The following is a 20,670-nucleotide window of genomic DNA, read 5'->3' as shown; positions in this document are numbered from 1 at the left end:
TTCTTCCAGGGTTTTGTGGCACCCTAGGGTTCCTCCAGAGGTTGCTAGGGGTTCCTTGAGCAATGACCAATTTCTCCTCGTATAGGTTCCCACTGTTAACACTGATCTTTTTTGTGATCTGTAAACTGGGGATTATTCCCAATGGCTACAATAATTTTAGGCTGCCCACATTTCGGTGCATTACTCCATCACACTAATGTACCATGAGCTGTAGTATAGTAACTTTTTAGTAGGGTTCCCTGAGGCAGGAAGGTTATTTCAAGGGTTCCTCTGTGTGAAAAGGTTGAGAGAATCTGCTTTAGTCAATAAAGAATAGCACTAGGTTATGCACTATTTTGCTGCATGACTACTTTTCAATAGTTACCTTTAAGTCCCACCCAAATTCTTATAGTATGCTCGCCATGCTCCTGCCAAATCACCACAGTAAAGAACATGGAGAGCTGCGGAGTGACTACTGGAAACTCTTGACCAGGCCCTCACTTCTGTATGTGTGGAATAATCCTATTCATTACTATAACTGGGCTGTCTAATGTTGGGAAACGTAATGGGCAACCTTTTTTATATAAATGAAAAATATATTTCTCTTATATTCACCGACCGGCACAGCTCCTCTCTGTAACAAAATGGGTTGTTAGCCCTATCACTGGAGATACTAGGCAAAGTTGTAACACAACACTTCAGAACTTTCAGTTCCACCCAGGGGGAGGTCTCTAGGCTACAACCCCCACAGCCTGCCCTAGCGGACTCAGTTTTTTGATGCAGAAGCTTGGCTTTTTGCGCAAGATGAATGATCCCGTGATCTTCTATCAACAGCCGGCTGGGTGACAGGCTGGTTCACTTATCCTTGTAGTCTCCCCAGTCTGGCCACGGGCGTGTGCAGGTCGCTGCTTCGGCTCGGCAGGTCACGACATACCTCAGCTGCAGAGATGGCTGCTGAGCTTTATGCTCCAGGGCATACATATGACCGGGCTACTGATGTCTGTGTCACAGAATGCTGGGCCAGTAGTCTTCCCTGTACTGATCAGGAGTTGACTACCATGGAATGTCCCCCAGCTCTTCAGGACTAGTAAGTACAGCTCTCCCTGCCTTGGCAGGGTGGAGCAGCTGGGCATTCACTGGGAGGTCGATTCGGGGGGGGCCCCCCTCTCTTCTCTCCCCTGTCCCTAAATCCCCTCCTTCCCCCCCCTCACGGGGGGGCTGTACATGTGCTGAGCGGTGTGTGTGTGCCTGGGCTCTCACCTGGGGGTTTAGCTGTACTGGGTGCCTGGGTCTTGCAGCTTAGTCCCGCTGGATGCCTGTGTAGTCTGCCCTGTGTTGGTGCAGCACTGTGTCTGCCACATGTTCTCTCTAGTCCCTCATAGCGCTGTTCGGCGGCCATTTTAAGAATGGGCACGGGTCAGACATGCTTCTGGCTTCAAGCGGCCATTTTCCTACTGATTTTTTATTAGAACACTGGCGGCCATTTTCTTGCAGCCGACCACGTTTTTTTGTGCTCTAGCAGCAGCCCCTGTGCCCTCAGCTTCCTGTTTGGTCATCACAGAGCGCTGGGAGGTTTCTCCTGTGATTCTGGACACGTGTCAGATCGCTCACCGATCGTGCGACTGGCCGGCCACCGACACAGTTTTGCTATCTCTGCATCTGGGAGAGCTGGGGATCATCAGGCGCTGCGGTAATACAGCGTGGAACTGCCTAGGGTGGTGAGTCCAGCGGGTTAGAGTTAAGTCCCCTTCGGGTGGCAGACAGGGTAGGGTCAGCATGGCTTCAGAAACTGGTGTTTCTTCCCCCGAAATCCAGGCAATTGCAACCGGGTCACTATGGACACCCTTACGGCAGTCCTCAATTCGTTTGTTGCCAAGATAGAGGCGGTACGTGGGAAGGAAAGGTGCTAAAAAGCGGCCCCTGCCCCCCCCCCTTTCCTCTGGGGACAGCTCTGACGCAGACTCGGGTCCTGCTGAGGCCGGTGATCCCTGCTCTGTCTTGTCAGATGACGCTGACCAGGACCGTTCGGACAGGGAGGATGAGTCCCCATCCGGGTCCATGCGCGACAAAGCGCTAGTTGGAGCACTTATCACAGCTGTGCGTGATACCCTCAGGGGCCAGCGGATCCCTCTGCTGATGTACCGGTCCCTTTTGGGTCCCGCAAGCCAGCACGTTCACCTAAGGCAGTGATATGCAATTAGCTTACCTCCAGCTGTTGCAAAACTACAAGTCCCATCATGCCTCTGCCTCTGGGTGTCATGGTTGTGGCTGTCAGAGTCTTTCTATGCCTCATGGGACTTGGAGTTCTGCAACAGCTAGAGGTCCACTAATTGCATATCCCTGACCTAAGGTGTTCTTGTATCTGACTTATTTTGATAAGTTCATTTACAAGGAATGGGGTCACCTGCAACGGACCTTTGCGGTCCCCAAATACATGGTGGTGCATTACCCCTTTGAGGAAAGCCTTCTAAAAAAAGTGGTCGGCTCCTCCGGTCGTGGACCCCCCCAGTGTCCAGGTTAAATAAAGTACGACTATCCCGGTTGAGGGGACTCCTGCATTCAAGGATCCCACGGACAGGAAGGCCGAGGTGCTGGCTCGTTCCTTGTTTACGGTTGTGGGGTCAGCCGTGCGACCTGTACTGGCATCCGCACTGGTGTCGCAGACACTGACTGAGTGGGCAAAACTTTTGCACCGCGAATTGGGAGAGCAACATGCCTCCCCTGTCTGCGTGGAACTAGCAGACCAACTAGTGCAAGGCCTTAAGTACGTCTGTGACCCGGCCCTGGATACTCTCCCTCTGTTATCCAGGGCTTCAGTGTCAGCTGTGGTACTGAGGCACCTAATTTGGCTAAAATGCTGGTCTGCTGACCAGGCATCCAAGAAAGCCCTGACGGATCCAAAGAGGTGGCCCTTCATGCTCTCGATGTGGTTAGGGCTCTGAAGGTGTATTTATCTGCCACGGCTCCCTTTTGGAAGTCAGACTCCCTGTTTGTTTTGGTGGCTGGTCCAAAGAAGGGTATGGCGGTCTCGTCGGCCACCATTTCCAGGTGGATCAGACAGATTGTAGTACAAGCCTATGCCTTGAAGGGGCAGGTGCCCCTCTTTCCAGTCACAGCCCACTCTACAAGAGCAATCGGAATGTCTTGGGCCTTCCGACACCAAGCGTCGGTCGCTCAGGTGTGTAAGGTGGCGACCTGCTCGCCTGTCCATACGTTTACCAAGTTCTACAAGGTAGATGTCAGTGCAACGGCTTATGCCTGTTTTGGCCACAAAGTTTTGCAGGCGGCCGGGTAGTTGCAATTGGATATGCAAGCTTGTTTTTCCTGTTTTTTTGATAAAAATGCAGTACTGTTATGTGTATGCACTGTTGCATTTCTTCCGCAATGTTGTGGTCTTGGGGATCACTCCTGTTGAAGATACCCGGTTATATGGTGGTGTTTTTCCACACACTGCTGTTTTTTGTGGGTTTAGTTTCACTAGTTCCCACTTGCCATGGTGGATGAAGTTTTTATGCAGTTTTTCCCACCCCTCGTTTGGCACTGCTTGGGGACGACCCATTTTGTTACAGAGAGGAGCTGTGTCGATCGGTGAATATAGGAGAAAATAGGATTTTTGTATACTCGCCGTAAAATCCTTTTATCTGTAATTCACCGACCGACACAGCACCCGCCCCTCCTTTTTCTCTTTACGTTATACTGCTTGTTGACGTACTGAGTCTGCTAGGGCAGGCTGTGGGGATTGTTGCCTAGGGACCGCCCCCTGGGCAGAACTGAAAGTTCTGAAATGTTGTGTTACAACTTTGCCTAGTATCTCCAATGATAGGGCTGACAACCCATTTTGTTAGAGAGGAGCTGTGTCGGTTGGTGAATTACAGAGAAAAGGATTTTACGGTGAGTACAAAAAATCCTATTTTTTTTTTTGGGAATACGCAAAAGTGAGGCACAGCTTGGGAGAGTTTTGCTATGGCAACTGTGCATCTCCCCGTAAATCTGGCAGGAATGTGGCTAAGTGTGTATATGAGGAGGGAAATCAAAGAATAACCATTTGAAATTTTGCACTGCAACCCTAAACAATCCACAGAGCACTGCTCCAAGCGCCACCATGTAAGAAATCCAATGCTTTTACGGTGATATCCAGTTAGGGCTTGCCTGGCCCACTGAAACTGAGTATGAGAGAGGAAACTGCATTAAATTAGTCAGCCCAGTCCCGATATGTGAAAGGTTGGCTTCAGCTTGTCTCCTCCCACGTGCTTAATTGTAGAGATCATGGATATGTATGTAAACTTTGCCCTTAAAGTGGAACTAACTCTCTGTGCAACTAGCATTAGTTAAGAGATAGGAAGATATTCTATTTAGTTGTTCTAACATTTTTTTGTTACGTTTTGTTCAATTGGTTTCTTGCATAGGCCGAAATTATGTCATACATCCCCGGAATCTTCATGGGCATTTTCTTCCCCTTCTGGGGGAGGGCTTTTATCATCTAAGCACGTGTGTGCCTGAGCTAAAGGCAAGTGGATTCCAGGAAGTAAATGCCACACGAAGCGTCTGCCCTTATTCAAGACGGCCGTGGCTAGAAATGCTAGGGAGTGATTTGCAAACAAAATAAAACATGGAGACATGGATGGGTGAGTTTGCTCTGAATATTAAAAAAACATTTTTAGCTTTTGATGCCCAGATACAGTTTAGTTCAACTTTACATCCAATGATGTCTGAGTGATCAGACAGCTGGGGGATTGTTGAAGAGGTGCGTGAATGCATGTGTGCCCTATCATTGCAGACCGTGCGCATTTTACCACAAAGGAATGCAAAGGACATATTTCATAAAGTGCCAGGGCTATATATATATATATATATATATATATATATATATATATATATATATATTCATATGTTGTGAGCCCTGTCCAGTTTGCCAAACTACTCAGCCCCACCTACTCTCCCATCTCTGCAAAACATAATAAAGGCTAATCCTTCTGTTGTCTGAACATAAGGGCTAATTACTGAACACAAGACTGCTCTGAATTTCTGATGTGATTAACAGGTAATTTTTTAGTTTTTTGGCAAACAGACCTAAATCGCTTTCAATGGTATACTTTAACCACTTGCTTACTGGGCACTTAAACCCCCCTCCTGCCCAGACCAATTTTCAGCGCTGATGCACTTTGAATGACAATTGCGCGGTCCTACAACACTGTACCCAAATGAAATTTTTTATAATTTTTTTCCCACAAATAGAGATTTCTTTTGGTGGTATTTAATTACATCTGGGAGTTTTATTTTTTGCTAAACAAACAAAAAAAGATGTAGAATAAAAAAAAAAATCATGTTTAATAGTTTGTTATAAAATTTTTTGCAAACAGGTCATTTTTCGACTTCATTGAAGTGCGCTGATGAGGCGCACTGATAGGCTGCACTGGTGGGCACTGATAGGCATAGTTAAGGCGGCACAGATAAGGCAGTACTGATGGGCAAAGATGGGCACAGATAAGATGGCACGGATGGGTGGCACTAAGGGGCACTGATAGGTACCACTGATAGATGGGCACTGATAGGTGGCACTGATGGGCACGGATATGTGGCACTGGGGTGCAGCACCGTTGAGGCAGATTGTGGGTGGCACTGTGGGCACTGCTGGGTGGCACTTACGGGGGGCACTTATTTATTCCTGAGGGGGGCAGGTGGGCACTGGTAAGCTGGCCGTGATCGGGACTGATGTCCCGATTACGGCCGCCAGTGATCGGCTCTTTTTTTTTTCTCCTCGTGCTGTCAGCGCGAGGAGGAATAATAGCCGATTACCGGCTCCGTTGTATCACATGATCAGCTGTCATTGGCTGACAGCTGATCATGTGGTAAGGGGTCGGAATCGACCCCTTTCTCGGATCCATGATGCCGATCACAGAGCGCGCCGCACGTGCCCCTCAGGGGGCGCACAGGCCGCTCGTGCACGGGACGACGTCAATAGACGTAGTCCCCTCAAAGGAGGTCTGCGCTGTAGCCGTCATTTGGCTATAGCGCGGATCTCTAGTGGTTAACCAAAAAGATGCAAATAAAAGTTCATTGTTAAGCCCCAAACAGATTTTCTGCTGATTTTTGTCTTCAGATTTACCAAAACAATGTAGTGCAAGGGCTGGCCTGATTGCATACAAATTGAAACTTTTAAGGTATGACCTCATATTATATGGTTTTAGTAAATCTGAAGACAAAAATCTTCAGAAAATCTGATAGTGTGTATGGTGCTTTAGGGTGTACATGCATTTAAAGAATAATTGCACCCTTCTTTAGGTTGTAACATGAGACCCGTGGTCCCATTCCGCAGCCCCTCCACTTTACATGTATCGCTGAGGTTCTTTCCCAGCAGCATTTACAGTGTGGCAAATAAGTATTTAGGCAGCCACCAATTGTACAAGTTCTCCCACTTAAAAAGATGAGAGAGGCCTGTAGTTGTCATTATAGGTACACCTCAACTACGTGGAAATACATCCTGACAATTGCATTGTCTGATTTTTGAAAGAATTTATTTGCAAATTATGGTGGAAAATAAGTATTTGGTCACCTACAAACAAGCAAGATTTCTGGCTCTCACAGACCTGTATCTTCTTCTTTAGGAGGCTCCTCTGTCCTCCACTCATTACCTGTATTAATGACACCCGTTTGAACTTGTTATCAGTATAACAACCTCAACCTCAAACAGTTACACTCCAAACTCCACTATGGTGAAGACCAAAGAGCTGTCGAAGGACACCAGAAACAAAATTGTAGATCTGCACCAGGCTGGGAAGACTGAATCTGCAATAGGCAAGCAGCTTGGTGTGAAGAAATTAACTGTGGGAGCAATAATTAGAAAATGGAAGACATACAAGACCACTGATATTCTCCCTCGATCTGGGGCTCTGTGCGAGATCTCACCCCGTGGGGTCAAAATGATCACAAGAACGGTGAGCAAAAATCCCAGAACCACACTGGGGGACCTAGTGAATGACATGCAGAGCTGGGACCAATGTAACAAAGGCTACCATCAGTAACACACTATGCCGCCAGGGACTCAGATCCTGCAGTGCCAGACGTGTCCCCCTGCTTAAGCCAGTGCATGTCCGGGCCCATCTGAGGTTTGCTAGAGAGCATTTGGATGATCCAGAAGAGGATTGGGAGAATGTCATATGGTCAGATGAAACTAAAGTAGAAATGTTTGTTAGAAACACAACTTGTCGTGTTTGGAGGAGAGAGAATGCTGAGTTGCAACCAAAGAATGCCATACCCACTGTGAAGCATGGGGGTGGCAACATCATGCTTTGGGGCTGTTTTTCTGCAAAGGGAACAGGACGACTGATCCGTGTACATGAAAGAATGAATGGGGCCATGTATCGTGAGATTTTGAGTGCAAACCTCCTCCCATCATCAAGGGCATTGAAGATGAAACGTGGCTGGGTCTTTCAGCATCACAATGATCCCAAACACACCCCCGGGCAATGAAGGAGTGGCTTTGTAAGAAGCATTTTCAAGGTCCTGGAGTGGCCTAGCCAGCCTCCAGAACTCAACCCCATAGAAAACCTTTGGAGGGAGTTGAAAGACCATGTTGTCCAGCGCCAGACCCAAAACATCACTGAGGAGATCTGCATGGAGGAATAGGCCAACATACCAACAACAGTGTGTGACAACCTTGTGAAGACTTAGGCCGCGTACACACGGGCGGACTGTTCGTCCAACTTTGTCCGCTGAACAGTGTTTGGGCGGACAGTCCGCTCGTGTGTGGGCTTTCAGCGGACAGTTTCAGCGGACAGTTGGACGGACAAGGTTTTTCGTAAATTCCGTAAAACTGTCCGCTGAAACCTTGTTTCAGCGAACAGTCCGCTCGTGTGTAGGCTTGTTCGTCAAACAAAGTTGCGCGCATGCTCAGAAAGGATTTTCACGCCGAAAGCTATAATGCAGTGTATAGGACGTCGTATTTTTCGTCCCGTCGTACGTGCCGTTCACGTCATCGCGCACGGTTTCAGCAAACTGTTCGTCCGTCGTGTGTGGCCATGTCCGTCCATGCTAAGTTTGAGCGGACTGTTTGCCGAAACTGTTGGACGGACAAAGTTGGGCGAACAGTCCGCGCGTGTGTACGCGGCCTTACAGAAAAGGTTTGACCTCTGTCATTGCCAACAAAGGATATATAACAAAGTATTGAGATTAACTTTTGCTATTGACCAAATACTTATTTTCCACCATAATTTGCAAATAAACTCTTTAAAAAATTTGTCTCTCATAGTTGAGGTATAGCTATGATTACAATTGCAGGCCTCTCTCATCTTTTTAAGTGGGAGAACTTGCACAATTGGTGGCTGACTAAATACTTTTTTACCCCACTGTATTTGAATGATGGGGGATCAGTCAATAAAAGTTTCCTCATCTGCCAAATCATTAGGGGATCCAATGGTTGGCCTCACATTCATTTTATATACTGTTTTTCGTATTTAATTTTTCAATAATATACACTGTTCAAAAAAAAAATGAAAGGAACCCTTTGAAAACACGCCAGTTCTCAATGGGGAAACATATGCTAGATATCTATACTGATATGAACTGAGTAATGTGTTAGGGACGAAAGTATGCCACATCATTTGATGGAAATGAAAATGATCAATCTACATAGGGCTGAATTCAAAGACACTCCGAAACTCAAAGTGAAAAAAGATGATGCAGCAGGCTAGTCAATTTTGCTGGAATTTAATTGCAAAATGGTACTTTGCATGGACCCCATGTGCTTGTATGCATGCCTGATAGCATCCGGGCATGCTCCTAATGAGACAATGGATGCTGTCCTGGGGTATTTCCTCCCAGATCTGGACCAGGGCATCATTGAGCTCCTGATTAGACTGAGGTGCAACCTGGCAGCATCGGATGGACTGAAACATAATGTCCCAGAGGTGTTCTATTGGACTCAGGTCAGGTAAGTGTGGGGGCCATTCAATGGTATCAATTCCTTCATTCTCTGGAAAATGGCTGCATACTCTCGCCACATAAGACCGGGCAATGCCGTGGACCAGGAGCAACCCAGGACCCACTGCACCAACATAGGGTCTGAAAATGTATCCAAGGATTTCATCCCGATACCTAATGGCGGTCAGGGTGCCCTTGTCTAGCCTTTAGAGGTCTGTGCATCCCCCCATGGATATGCCTCCACAGATCATCTCTGACACACCACCAAACTGGTCATGCTGGACGATGTTACAGGTAGCATAATGTTCTCCACGGCTTCTCCAGATCCTTTCACGTCTGTCACGTGGTCAGGGTGAACCTGCTCTCACCTGTGAAAAGGACAGGGCGCCAGTGGTGGACCTGCCAATTCTGGTGTTCAGTGGCAAATGGCAATCCAGCTCAGCAGTGCCAGGCAGTGTGCACAGGGCCCACTAGAGGACATGGGGACCTCAGGCCACCCTTATGAAGTCTGTTTCTGATTGCTTGGTCAGAGACATTTAAACCAGTGGCCTGCTGGAGGTCTTGTCCAGCTCTCCTAGAGTAACTGCCTGTCTCCTGGAATCTCTTCCATTCTCTTGAGACTGTGCTGGGAGACACAGCCAACCTCCTGGCAATGCCATGTATTGACTTGCCATCCTTGAGGAGTTGGAATGCCTGTGCAACCTCTATAGGGTCCAGATATCCCCTAATGCTACTGACCCTAGTCAAATGCAAAACTTACAGCCTCCACCTGTAAAACCATTCTTGTTTTGGAGGTCATCTCATTGTTGCCTAGTATACCTGTTGTTAATTTCATTAACACCAAAGCAGCTGAACCTGATTAACAGCCCCCTCTGCTACTTAACTGACCAGATCAATATCCCAGGAGTTAAATTGACTTGATGCTATATTCTGATTAAAAAGTGTTCCTTTAATTTTTTTTGAGCAGTGTGTAATATATACTAACATTGTTACTGTCAGCTTATTTCCTTTTACATTCATAGTAGCTATTTTTTTTTCTTTTGTAATATATACTAACCTTGTTACTGTCAGCTTATTTCCTTTTACATTCATGGTAGCTATTGGTTTCTCTGGATCAGTACCTGCTCGCACATCATAGACACTTACTTCTGGTTCCTTCATAAACTGGCCTAAATAAATGAAGATAAATTACTTGCAGTTAGACTCCCTTTTTAATCATCAATATATCAGTATATGCAAAGCAATATTCCTTTTCTTTTAAGTTTTACAACTTCAGTAATAAATATTCCAAGCCAGTGCCAATGGCACATGCTGATTATGTCTGCATACAGGTAAGTCTTAGCAAATATTGTCAGGAGGCCTACTATTGCTTACCTATACCTCTGAAAATGCTTGTTCTCTGGCTGTCCAGCTGACTTCAAGGGCTTTTACACATGGCCGCAAGACGCAGCATTTTTAGATCAGTAAACTTGCACCGTGTTCAGTGCAGAAAGAAAAATAGAAAAATCTTTCTGAAGTCCTGCATTTGGATCATATTGTTGTATGCATGTAAACATTTTTGTACTAACTTTTGTATACATATTGCACAAATGTACTCTATTGAAGTACAAGAGCTGTGTGCGTCCTAGCAATGGTGAACACTAGGTGGCAATAGTTGCCTGCATCCTAGCAACAGAGGACGCTAGGCAGCTTTCCTTGAGAAGCTGCCTGAGTCTTAGCAATGAAATGGGGCTAGGTTGACTTCCTAGAGAAGCTGCCTTTCTTCTAGTAAACGGGCCACTTACACTGATATGCTGTACACATGTAAACATTACTCAAATGTTACAGCCATACGGAGCACTTTTTACACATCTTTCTGCCAGCAAGATCTTGCATACTAGCTGTATTTTCTTCTGGCCATGTGTTTGTACCCTAATACCCTAAAAACATAGTGACTGGGAATAATTATACACATTGGGCACTATGACATTCTAATATGCATGCTTCTTATATATCAGTTGCTCCAAGCAAGATAGAGACAAACAGGTAGTATTTTTTGACACAGGTAATTATAGCTGGCTCACATCTGTGCAGTGTGTTGTTTTGTAGACACGTTTTTCTTGTGTTTTAGGATCTCTGCCATTTAACGCTATATGACATGCATTTTCATAAAAGTACCACTGGCTAACCGGGCCAATTCTTACACTTCTACGTGTAAAAATCAATTTTTTTTGCCACAAAATTACTTAGAACCACCAAAACATTTTATATATATTTGTTTAGCAGAGGCCCTATAGAATAAAATGATTGATTTTGCAATTTTTTTTATGTCACAGGGTATTTGCGCAGCAAGTTTTTAAACACAATTTTTTTTGGCCAAAAAATACGCTTTAATGAACTTTATTGCACACACACACACAACATAGTACCTATTTTTTGGTAAAACTTAAAAACGGATGTTACACGGAGTAAATAGATATCTAACATGTCACACTTTAAAATTGCATATGTGGAGGTTCACCAAACTGCGGTACTTAAAATACTCCATAGGCTAGTTTTAAACATTTTTAAAGGTTACCAGTTTAATGTTACAGAGCAGGCGATCTGGCAGTAGAATTATTGCTCTTGCTCTGATGTTTTGGACGATACCCCCCTGTCGTGCGATCACCATTTACATATGCGTGTGGGACTTACATGTGCTCGAGGGTTGGCGCTTACAATTTTTATTTTATTAATCAATTTATCCCAAACTATTTTTTACACTGTCTCTTTTTTTATTTTTTATTAACTTTATTCCTATCACAAGGGATGCCAATCAGACACAGATCACTCTGTCACTCTGAACGACTTCTTTCCGCTGTTAACGACCAGGTAAAAAGAGAGGCAGAACCGGAAGCGACCAAATCTTTGTCACTTGCGGTTCCCAGGTCACAGAGAGGGAGGAACAACGTCAGTTCCTGTCTGTATGTCTAGTACCACTGGTCAGAGTGCTGCCGGGCTCTGCGACCAGATGGCAGGGTGGGGGTACCGCCTCATGCCGCCCACAGGAGTGATTGAGTGTTTAGCCACTCATCACTTCTGTAGTACAGGGCATCGTCGACTGAATATGTTAATACCGGGGTGATTCTGGTAGCTGCAGGCATCATCTCAGTATAACCACTGCCAACTGAGGACCTCATATGACGCAGACACATAAAAGATGCAGCAAAGTAAAATGTGTACATTACACATGTTCGCAAATCTCTTTCAACTCCTGTTAGGGTTTTTTTTTTTTTTTTTTTTGCTGTGGAATGTTGGGAAGTTTTCAAATCCTATCCTATAGACACAACATAAAGCAATAGGAAATCTCTTAGACAGTATAACTGCTTTTATTTTAATAAAAATGGCTTTAATGCGACTTTGACAAATGGAGACAGTTATGCTTTACATTCCCAGTAATTTAATTGGCCCTGCCCATACAGTACATCATGGCTTACCTATCAAACCGTGTGCCCCATCAGAAAATGAGTGGCTAGAAGGAAAGTAGAGTCCAAGGAAGTCTACGTTGACAGGATGATTCTTCCATACACGATGCAAGATTATCAGGAAAGTCATGTTATCATCTACGGTAATAGTAATATTACTCTCCTTCTTCACTGACACAGTGAGCCTAAAAAAAAAAGGCGGGTTTAGTAAATATGTAAAAAATACATATTATTACAAATAGTGAAAACAACAAAAATCTGCAGTTAGTGTAACAATAATCTGAAAAAAGGCTATCTATAATGGAAGCTGCCCTCAAAAGACCCTGATATAAAGACCATATACATGTTGAAATCATAACGGTATCACTTCTGTAAATTATCTACCACCACACATACACACCATGTACAATATATGATGTATCCAAATTTGCTATAATTTTTTAATAAAGAGTTACCTGTTGTTCAATTCTTAGTAAAAAATCAGTATGTAGGTAGATCTAAATGGTGGAAAAAAGCCCACTGGTCACCCCATTTCCACTTCATATTACAATATGGGGAAAAAGTTGGTGTTGATGTTGATCTACAAGCATGGTACGTGGTTGTAAGTTTTCTAACAGTGAAATTGATGATGATGAGTAGAGTTAGAATGGAGGAATCAAAAACATAACTGCATGTCATAAAACAGTGTAACATTAATAGGTCATCTGAATGATTAGAGCAGTGCTAAGCTCCAGTCAGCAAGACCAGTGATGGTGGATGTTTTCTCTGCTATCAGGTAGTAGTAGAGATGCATACATTATAGTATGTTATAGAAAGTTTTTAAAATGTTTGAAGGGTGACTACATCCTTTTGTTACATGGTTTGATATTGTACAACCTTCCCTCATCCTTGTGTGTCTCAGCAGACTAAAAAAAAATGGTGGTTCTTTAGCCATGGTACATATATTTGAATCCATCCTAGGGAGCAAGGTATCAATGTAACCAGAAGAATACAACACTTGCCAGGGTAAAAACAGCTGAATCATGGTGACCATAGACACCACTAGCCCAGATAGGGCCGAGGTAAATTTAAATAAAATTTGTTTCCACTTGATCCTCCTCCCTGGTCCATAGGTTAAACTCAAGGCCATTGTATGGGTATAGGGACCCAGAAGGGATTATAGAAATAGGTGCCAGCGGATGGACAAATCACTGCTCAGCTTCTAACATTGGTTTCTTCAAATAAAGTGGTTCTAAAAGCTGAAGGGTCTTTACCTTCATGCTACTTTCTCTGTGCAGCCCTGTCTAATACTTACCTGAGCCTCATCGCGATCAAACGATGTGCAAGAGAGCCTCGGCTCCCTGAAGACTCTCCCTCCTCACTGGCAGCACTGGGAACTATTGGTTCTCGCTGCTGTCAATCCCAGCCAGTGAGCCAATGAGGAGAGAAGGGGTGGGGCCAACCCATGGCTCTGAGTTTGAATGGACACGCAGAGCAGCAGTCCAGGAGTGAGCCTGCTTGGGTGCCCCCATGGCAAGCTGCTTGCTTTGGGGGCACTCTGCAGGAGGGAGGGACCAGAAGCGCTGATGTGGGACCCGAGAAGAGGAGGATTGGGGCTGCTCTGTGCGAATCCACTGCACAGAGCAGGTAAGTATGACATGTTTGTTATTTTAAAAAATATTACCTTTAATATCACTTTAAGCTTTGAAAAAGCCTAGAAGCTTACTATGCACAGCTGCACCAGATTCTGTGTGCACTAGTTTCAGTAACTCCCTCCCATAGTGCCTGCAATGTTCTTTCCCACGTTTCTATTTTCACAGGGTAACTTTAAGCATATTCTTAAATAATTTAATTTACAAAACTATACTCACCAATCATTTACAATTACTTCTTTGTAAGCTACTATATGTAAACGGAATTAAGGAAACTTCTAATATCTCTCCAGTAAGTTTTATCAGTCAATAAATACAACATTTTCAAGCTACACTCACCTCTTGTAAGCCAGGCTGCTGGACTCAGACCAGCGCATCACTCTGGTATAAGATGCATCTTTCAGTGTTATTTTGTCAGTGCTTACTTCAATCTTCATATCTAGCTGTCTAAAATACATGCCAAAAGTACCAAAGTAGGTGTTCAGCTTGCCATCCTTAGCTTTTTTAGCGGTAACTATTTTCCCATTAATCGCAATACCTGCAGAAGAAAACATTACTCGTATTAGTTTGCATCCTATTGACTTTCTTGTTTCGGTTTTTCTCAAAGAGATTTTTTTGCATACAAAGAATGCATTAGTGATCTGTCTTTATTGGCTTAGCTTTGGCTGTAGCATAAGCGAAGAACCAATTGCTCTGGGTAGATCCCCAAGAGGTATAAGTAGCAAGTAAATAGTTCAACTTACTGGTGCCCAACTACAACCCTTACCCTCTGATATCAGTGTTCTGTGGATTTAATTTAACAAAATGTCCAGTTCAAGTAAAATTAAAAGTTTTTTTTTATTTTCTAATTATTATTATTAATTATTACATTATGCTTGGATGAGTACAAAGGGGTTCATTCATTCTCTGGCAAGATCCCCAAGATTCTAGTAAAATGCTTTGATCTAATATTGTGCCTTAAAAGTCCACCATCAAATAAAAATAAGAACAAATGAAAATCCCATCCCTATTAAGTAAGTAGCACTCACCCTCATCTCTTTCAAAATAGAACAAAAGGAAGTCCCATAGCTGGAAAAAGACTTCCACTGATTCTATGTCTACCCCCAGAAGACCATTAAGCCTAATAATCCATGCGATCCATCCTACTCACAATAAGATGGAGGTATGCAGTCCATGAATCCATGAAAAGTCCACCACACATGGGATATTTTCCTTTTTTTCTTAAATACATTCAGTCTCCATATTCCTACAAGACCTCCAATGTGTCACAGCATTACAACTGGATAGGCCAACAATCGTTTTATTTTCCAACAGGTACAATCCATTGGTGTTTTTTGATAGCTAAGGAGTCTTGGTGAAACTGATATACAGGTTTTGGATCAAAATGACCTCTAATTTCTTTTAGACCAACATTAGGATAAACTACGCTACTACTATTGTATATTTATATAAATGTATATTTTATATTCTACTCTATTTTATAGAGGTCTGTGCCAGACAAATCTCCTTTATATGATATCAAACAGCAAAATATGCACATATAGTAGCAACACTAATTAGAAATTTGTTTGCTGATTTACTCTTTAAATATAGACACTTAGCTTAGCTTTCAAGAAAGAAATACTGAACTTGTTAAAGCGGAGGTCCACCCTAAAGTGGACCTTCCGCTCATCGGAACCCTCTTTCCGCAAGTGCCCGCCCCTTTCCGCAAGTGCCCCGCTGCCTGCTGGGAAACACACAGATCCCAGAGGCAGCGGGGACCGTCCTTATTGCGCAGCGCGACTCACGCATGCGCAGTAGGGAACCGGGAAATGAAGCCGAAAGGCTCCATTTCCTGATTCCCATACACAAGATGGCGGCGGCAGCACCCGAGAGAGACGATCTAGAGATCGGCTTCGGGTGCCGACATCGCGGGCGCACTGGACAGGTGTCACTATTTTAAAAGTCAGCAGCTGCAGTATTTGTAGCTGCTGGCTTTAAAAAAAGTCCCGGCGGACTCCCGCTTTAATGTTGCAAAGTTGATTTACTGAAAGAATCGTTGTATCTTGTTGTCAATGCAAATACCTGTACTTGTCATCCAGTGTGTTTTTTGAGCTTGGGAAGGACTCTTGGGTTCAGGTTGCATTACCAGCCCTCTCTCTCCACATCAAAATTAAAGTATAACTAAAAGAAAAAAAATTTCTAGCGTGGAGAGGGACTAGAACGCTTACCAGTTTTTATTAGATTCACCCTTTCTATGTGTCCGGTTACTATTACCATTGAAAGTGAAAGTAAAAGAAAATCCAAAATTTTGGGTTGTCCCCAGAAGTGTAAAAGAGGTAAAATGTGACCTGGGAGTCCCCAAGAAATTCCCTTAATTTGCAAGGATTTCCTCTCACTTCCTGTTTGGCTATGAGACAGGATGTGAAGGGAAATCTCCCCAATGGGACAAGATGGCGAAAAAAAAAATCCAAAAGAGGTTATAACCCTCCCATACTCTACCAAAAAGGAAAAAAAAAGTTTTACCAATAGTTCTGCTTTAAGCCCTAACAGCTGTCAATCTGTTGTTGGAGAACAATTAAAGAAGAGCGTGGGAATAAAAAAAAAACAACAACATTCATACTTAACTCTGTGGATGCACGATCGCTGTGATAAGGGATGGGGCGATCACACCCCCAAGTTCGGTTCACACCAGAACACCTTGAACAGGTAAAAAGTTCTAGCAAACATGCAAATCCTATTAAAGTCTATGGGACACTAATATGAAAAATTAAAAGTCCTAATTTTAAAGGCTTATATACAAGTTTTTGTCATAAAAAGTGTATTGGGTTCTGGGTAATGCCCTAGGGGACATGTATCAACACAAGAAAAGTTTTTTTTCAGAAGCAGTGATTTAATGATGCTTAAAGTGAAACAATAAAAATGAAATATTCCTTTAAATATTGTACCTGGGGGTCCCCTTAGTCTGCCTGTAAAGTGGCGCATATGTGTGATGTATAGAACATCCCACAGCAATAATGGCATGTCTAAAGGAAAAAATGTCATTTAAACTTGGTCGCAGCTGTAGTGTATTGCCGACTCCTGGCAATATAGATGAAAAATCAATAAAAAAAATGGCATTGGGTCCCTCCCCCAGTCCATACCAGGCCCTTTGGGTCTAGTATGGCTTTTAAGGGGAACTCCACACCAAAATGTAAAAAAAATTGGTGTGGAGTCTCCCCCAAAATCCATACCAGACCCTTATACGAGCATGCAGCCTGGCAGGTCAGGATGGGGGGGGGGGGTGAGCAAGCACCCCCCTCCTGAACCATACCAGGCCGCATGCCCTCAACATGCAGGGATGCCCCTGGCCATTGGTTGCCTGGGTCTGCGGGTGGAGGCCTTATCGTAATCTGGAGGCGCCCTTTAACAAGGGGGCTGGCCCCCAGGTCCCACCCCCCATGTTGATGGGTATTGGGTACATTGTACCCCTACCCATTCACCAAAAAAAGTGTCAAAAAGTGAAAAAAACAAGAGAACGTTTTTTAAATTCCTTTATTGAAACAGAAAAAAATGTAAATCCACCTTCAATCACACTGCCCAATGGACCCGAAAATTATAAAAAAGGAAAAAAAAACTCTGTCTGCTTGGGAGGCCTCCCGGCGATTATTGTCTTTTCACTTTGACAGCTCTTATATAGGCAAGGGCGGGGCACATACTGTGACCGGATGGCCCCACCCCCTCAGAACACAACATCTTATGATGTCAGACGGGGGAGGGGATCACTCGGTTATGTCATTGGGTGACCCCGTCCTTGCCTATATAACAGCTGTCAAAGCCAAGTGACAGCAGTCGCTGGGAGGTCTCCCTTTTCTATTTTTCGGGTCCATCGGGCAGCATGATTGGCTCACACAGATATACTGCGGCAGAATGGCTCTCCTGGGCGAAACCCCATCCGGGGATGTCCTTCCACTTTTCGGCCACCAGAGAGCGCACCTGCGACAGGGCGGGGGAACCCATGCGCGTGGCCAGCAGGCATGATCGACCCTGGCCACACGCGATCACGTGCACGAGCGCCAGCATGGGGATTTGTGCGTGTAAACAAACAAATCCCTGTGCTTTCAGGGAAGAGGAAACATATTGTTTGTTCTTACTAAGTTGGAAAAACGATATGTATCCTCTCCTAGTCACTCCCATCCCCCCACAGTTAGAACACACTGAGGGATCACACAGTTAACCCCTTGAGCACCCCCTAATGTTAACCCCTTACCTGCCAGTGACATTTACACAGTAATCAGAGCATATTTATAGCACTGATTGCTGTATAATTGTCAATGGTCCCAAAAAAGTGTCAAAAGTGTGCGATCTGTCCGTCGCAATGTTGCAGTACCGCTAAAAATCGCAGATCACCGACATTACTAGTAAAAAAGAAAAAAATTATAAAAATGCCATAAAAATGCCATAACTCTTTCCCATAGTTTGTAGATGCTCTAACTTTTGCACAAACTAATCAATATACGCTTATTGCGATTTTTTTCACCAAAAATATGTAGAAGAATATATATTGGTCTAAACTGATCAATACTTTTTATTTTTTATTTTGGGGGATATTTATTATAGCAAAAAGTAAAAAATATAGTTTTTTCAAAAATAGTTTTTTTTGGTTTATAGCGCAAAAAATAAAAACCACAGTGGTGATCAAATATCACCAAAAGAAAGCTCTATTTGTGGGAAAAAAAGGATGCAAATGTTGTTTGGGTACAGCGTCAATCTACCGCGCAATTGTCAGTTAAAACAAGCCAGTGGCAAATTGTAAAAAGTGCTCTGGTCAGGAAGGGGGTAAAATCTTCTGGGGCTGAAGTGGTTAAAGATGAATGTACATCGCAGGACACTTTATTTTTTAATAAAAGAATTGTCAAAAACTGTCTCTTGTGGTTTTTACTTTTTGAGACTTTTTTTGGAGAATGGGTAGGCGTACAGTTTACCCGATACACATGCACATGGGGGAGGGGGGGAGGCATCTGCTCGGATAATAGTCAGGTATGTATTTTGGGTGACCCCATGCCATTTAAAAAAAAATAATTGGCGTGGAGTTCCCCTTAAAATGCCAGGCCTAAAGGGACTGGTATGGATTTTGAGGGGGGACCTACGCCATTTGTTTTCTTAATTCTGTCATAGAGTTCCCCTTAACCACTTCAATACAACGTATTATATACTCTGCACTGCACTATATACCCTGCACTGTCTTATATATACTACACTGACTGCACTATATATTCTCCACTGTGTTATATATACTACAATGGCTGCACTATATACTCTGAACTGTATGCACTATATACTCTGAACTGTATTATATATACTACACTGACTGCACTATATAATCTGAACTGTATTATGTATATACTGCAGGGACTTCACTATATACTCTGAACTGTATTATTTATACTACACTGACTACACTATACACTCTGAACTGCATTATATATACTAAACTAACTGCACTATATACTCTGAACTGTATTATATATACTAAATTAACTGCACTATATACTCTGAATTGTATTACATATACTACACAGACTGCACTATATACTCTGAACTGTATTATATATACTACACTGGCTGCGCTATATACTCTGAACTGTATTATTTATACTACACTGCCTACACTATATACTATGAATTGTATTATACAGTATAGGGATGCACCAATACAATTTTTTTACGAGTACAAGTACCAATACTTTTTTTTTTAGTACTCGCCGATACCAATTACCAATACCTAACGCAACTGTTATATTTTCATTGCAGCTGTCAGCAATGGTACAAAGCATTGAAAAGTTATTTATAAAATAAATAAATTGTTTATTTTTTTTATTTTGTGATTTTTCAATGTAAATGTGTAAATATATGTTAATATATATGTGTAAACGTTTTAATTGTTTATCATTTATAAAAAAAGGCAGGAAAATAATAATTAAATGTAAGAGAATAGTTAGTTAATTAAGGCCGATTCAAGTAAATTAAGGGTTAATAAGGTGTTAAACAGAGGAACATGTGCTCATCCCTTTGATCTGCAGATGAAAAAACAGAAAGATACAAAAAGAAACAATGGGGGTTATTTACAAAAGGCAAATTCGCTTTGCACTGCAAGTGCACCTGAAAGTGCACTTGGAAGTAAAGTCGCTCTAAATCAAAGGGGTAGATCTGACATGAGTGGAAGCTCTGCTGATTTTACCATCCAATCATGTGCAAGCTAAAATGCTGTTTTTTTATTTTCCTTGCATGTCCCCCTTTCGATCTACAGCGCAATTTCATGTACACTAGCAGTGCAAAGTGGATTTTCCTTTAGTAAATAACCCCCAATGTTTCTTTTTAGTTTAGTGTTTCAGGGGCTGAGCAATGTTGTTAATAAACATTGGCAGGTACTTTTTTTTTTTTGACAGCTCCAATTACCAGACTTCTTTAAAACTTCAGATGTCAACCGAGGAGACCCACTGACAGCTCAAAGAACTGAGCCGTTGCAGGTATCGGTACATTTGCATGAGTATGATTCTTTTGAAAATACTCGGTCTCGGCACAGATACTGATATCGATACTGGTTTCGGTGCAACCCTAGTATTATACAGTATCTCACAAAGGTGAGTGCACCCCTCACATTTTTGTAAATATTTTATTATATCTTTTCATGTGAAAACACTGAAGAAATTATACTTTGCTACAATGTAAAATAGTGA

General features: G+C 43.1%; 1 protein-coding gene across 1 annotated transcript in view; it reads right to left on the bottom strand.

Moving 5' to 3' along the window:
* ITIH2 (inter-alpha-trypsin inhibitor heavy chain 2) overlaps nt 1-20,670 on the bottom strand; it is a 62,044-nt gene that overhangs the window by 1,592 nt on the left and 39,782 nt on the right. Inside the window, exons 18-20 of the mRNA XM_077472767.1 lie at nt 14,312-14,510; nt 12,354-12,526; nt 9,956-10,067 (exon numbers count right to left, since the gene is read on the bottom strand). Coding sequence (XP_077328893.1) covers nt 9,956-10,067; nt 12,354-12,526; nt 14,312-14,510 — 484 coding nt within the window. The remainder of the gene's footprint in view (nt 1-9,955; nt 10,068-12,353; nt 12,527-14,311; nt 14,511-20,670) is intronic.

This window comes from Lithobates pipiens, unplaced genomic scaffold, assembly GCF_037356315.1.
Source record: "Lithobates pipiens isolate NorthernLeopardFrog02 unplaced genomic scaffold, aLitPip1_a1.2 Scaffold_8, whole genome shotgun sequence".
NCBI lineage: Eukaryota > Metazoa > Chordata > Amphibia > Anura > Ranidae > Lithobates > Lithobates pipiens.
Note: the sequence above shows the minus strand (reverse complement) of the source record. Positions and strands in the feature narration are given on the sequence as shown.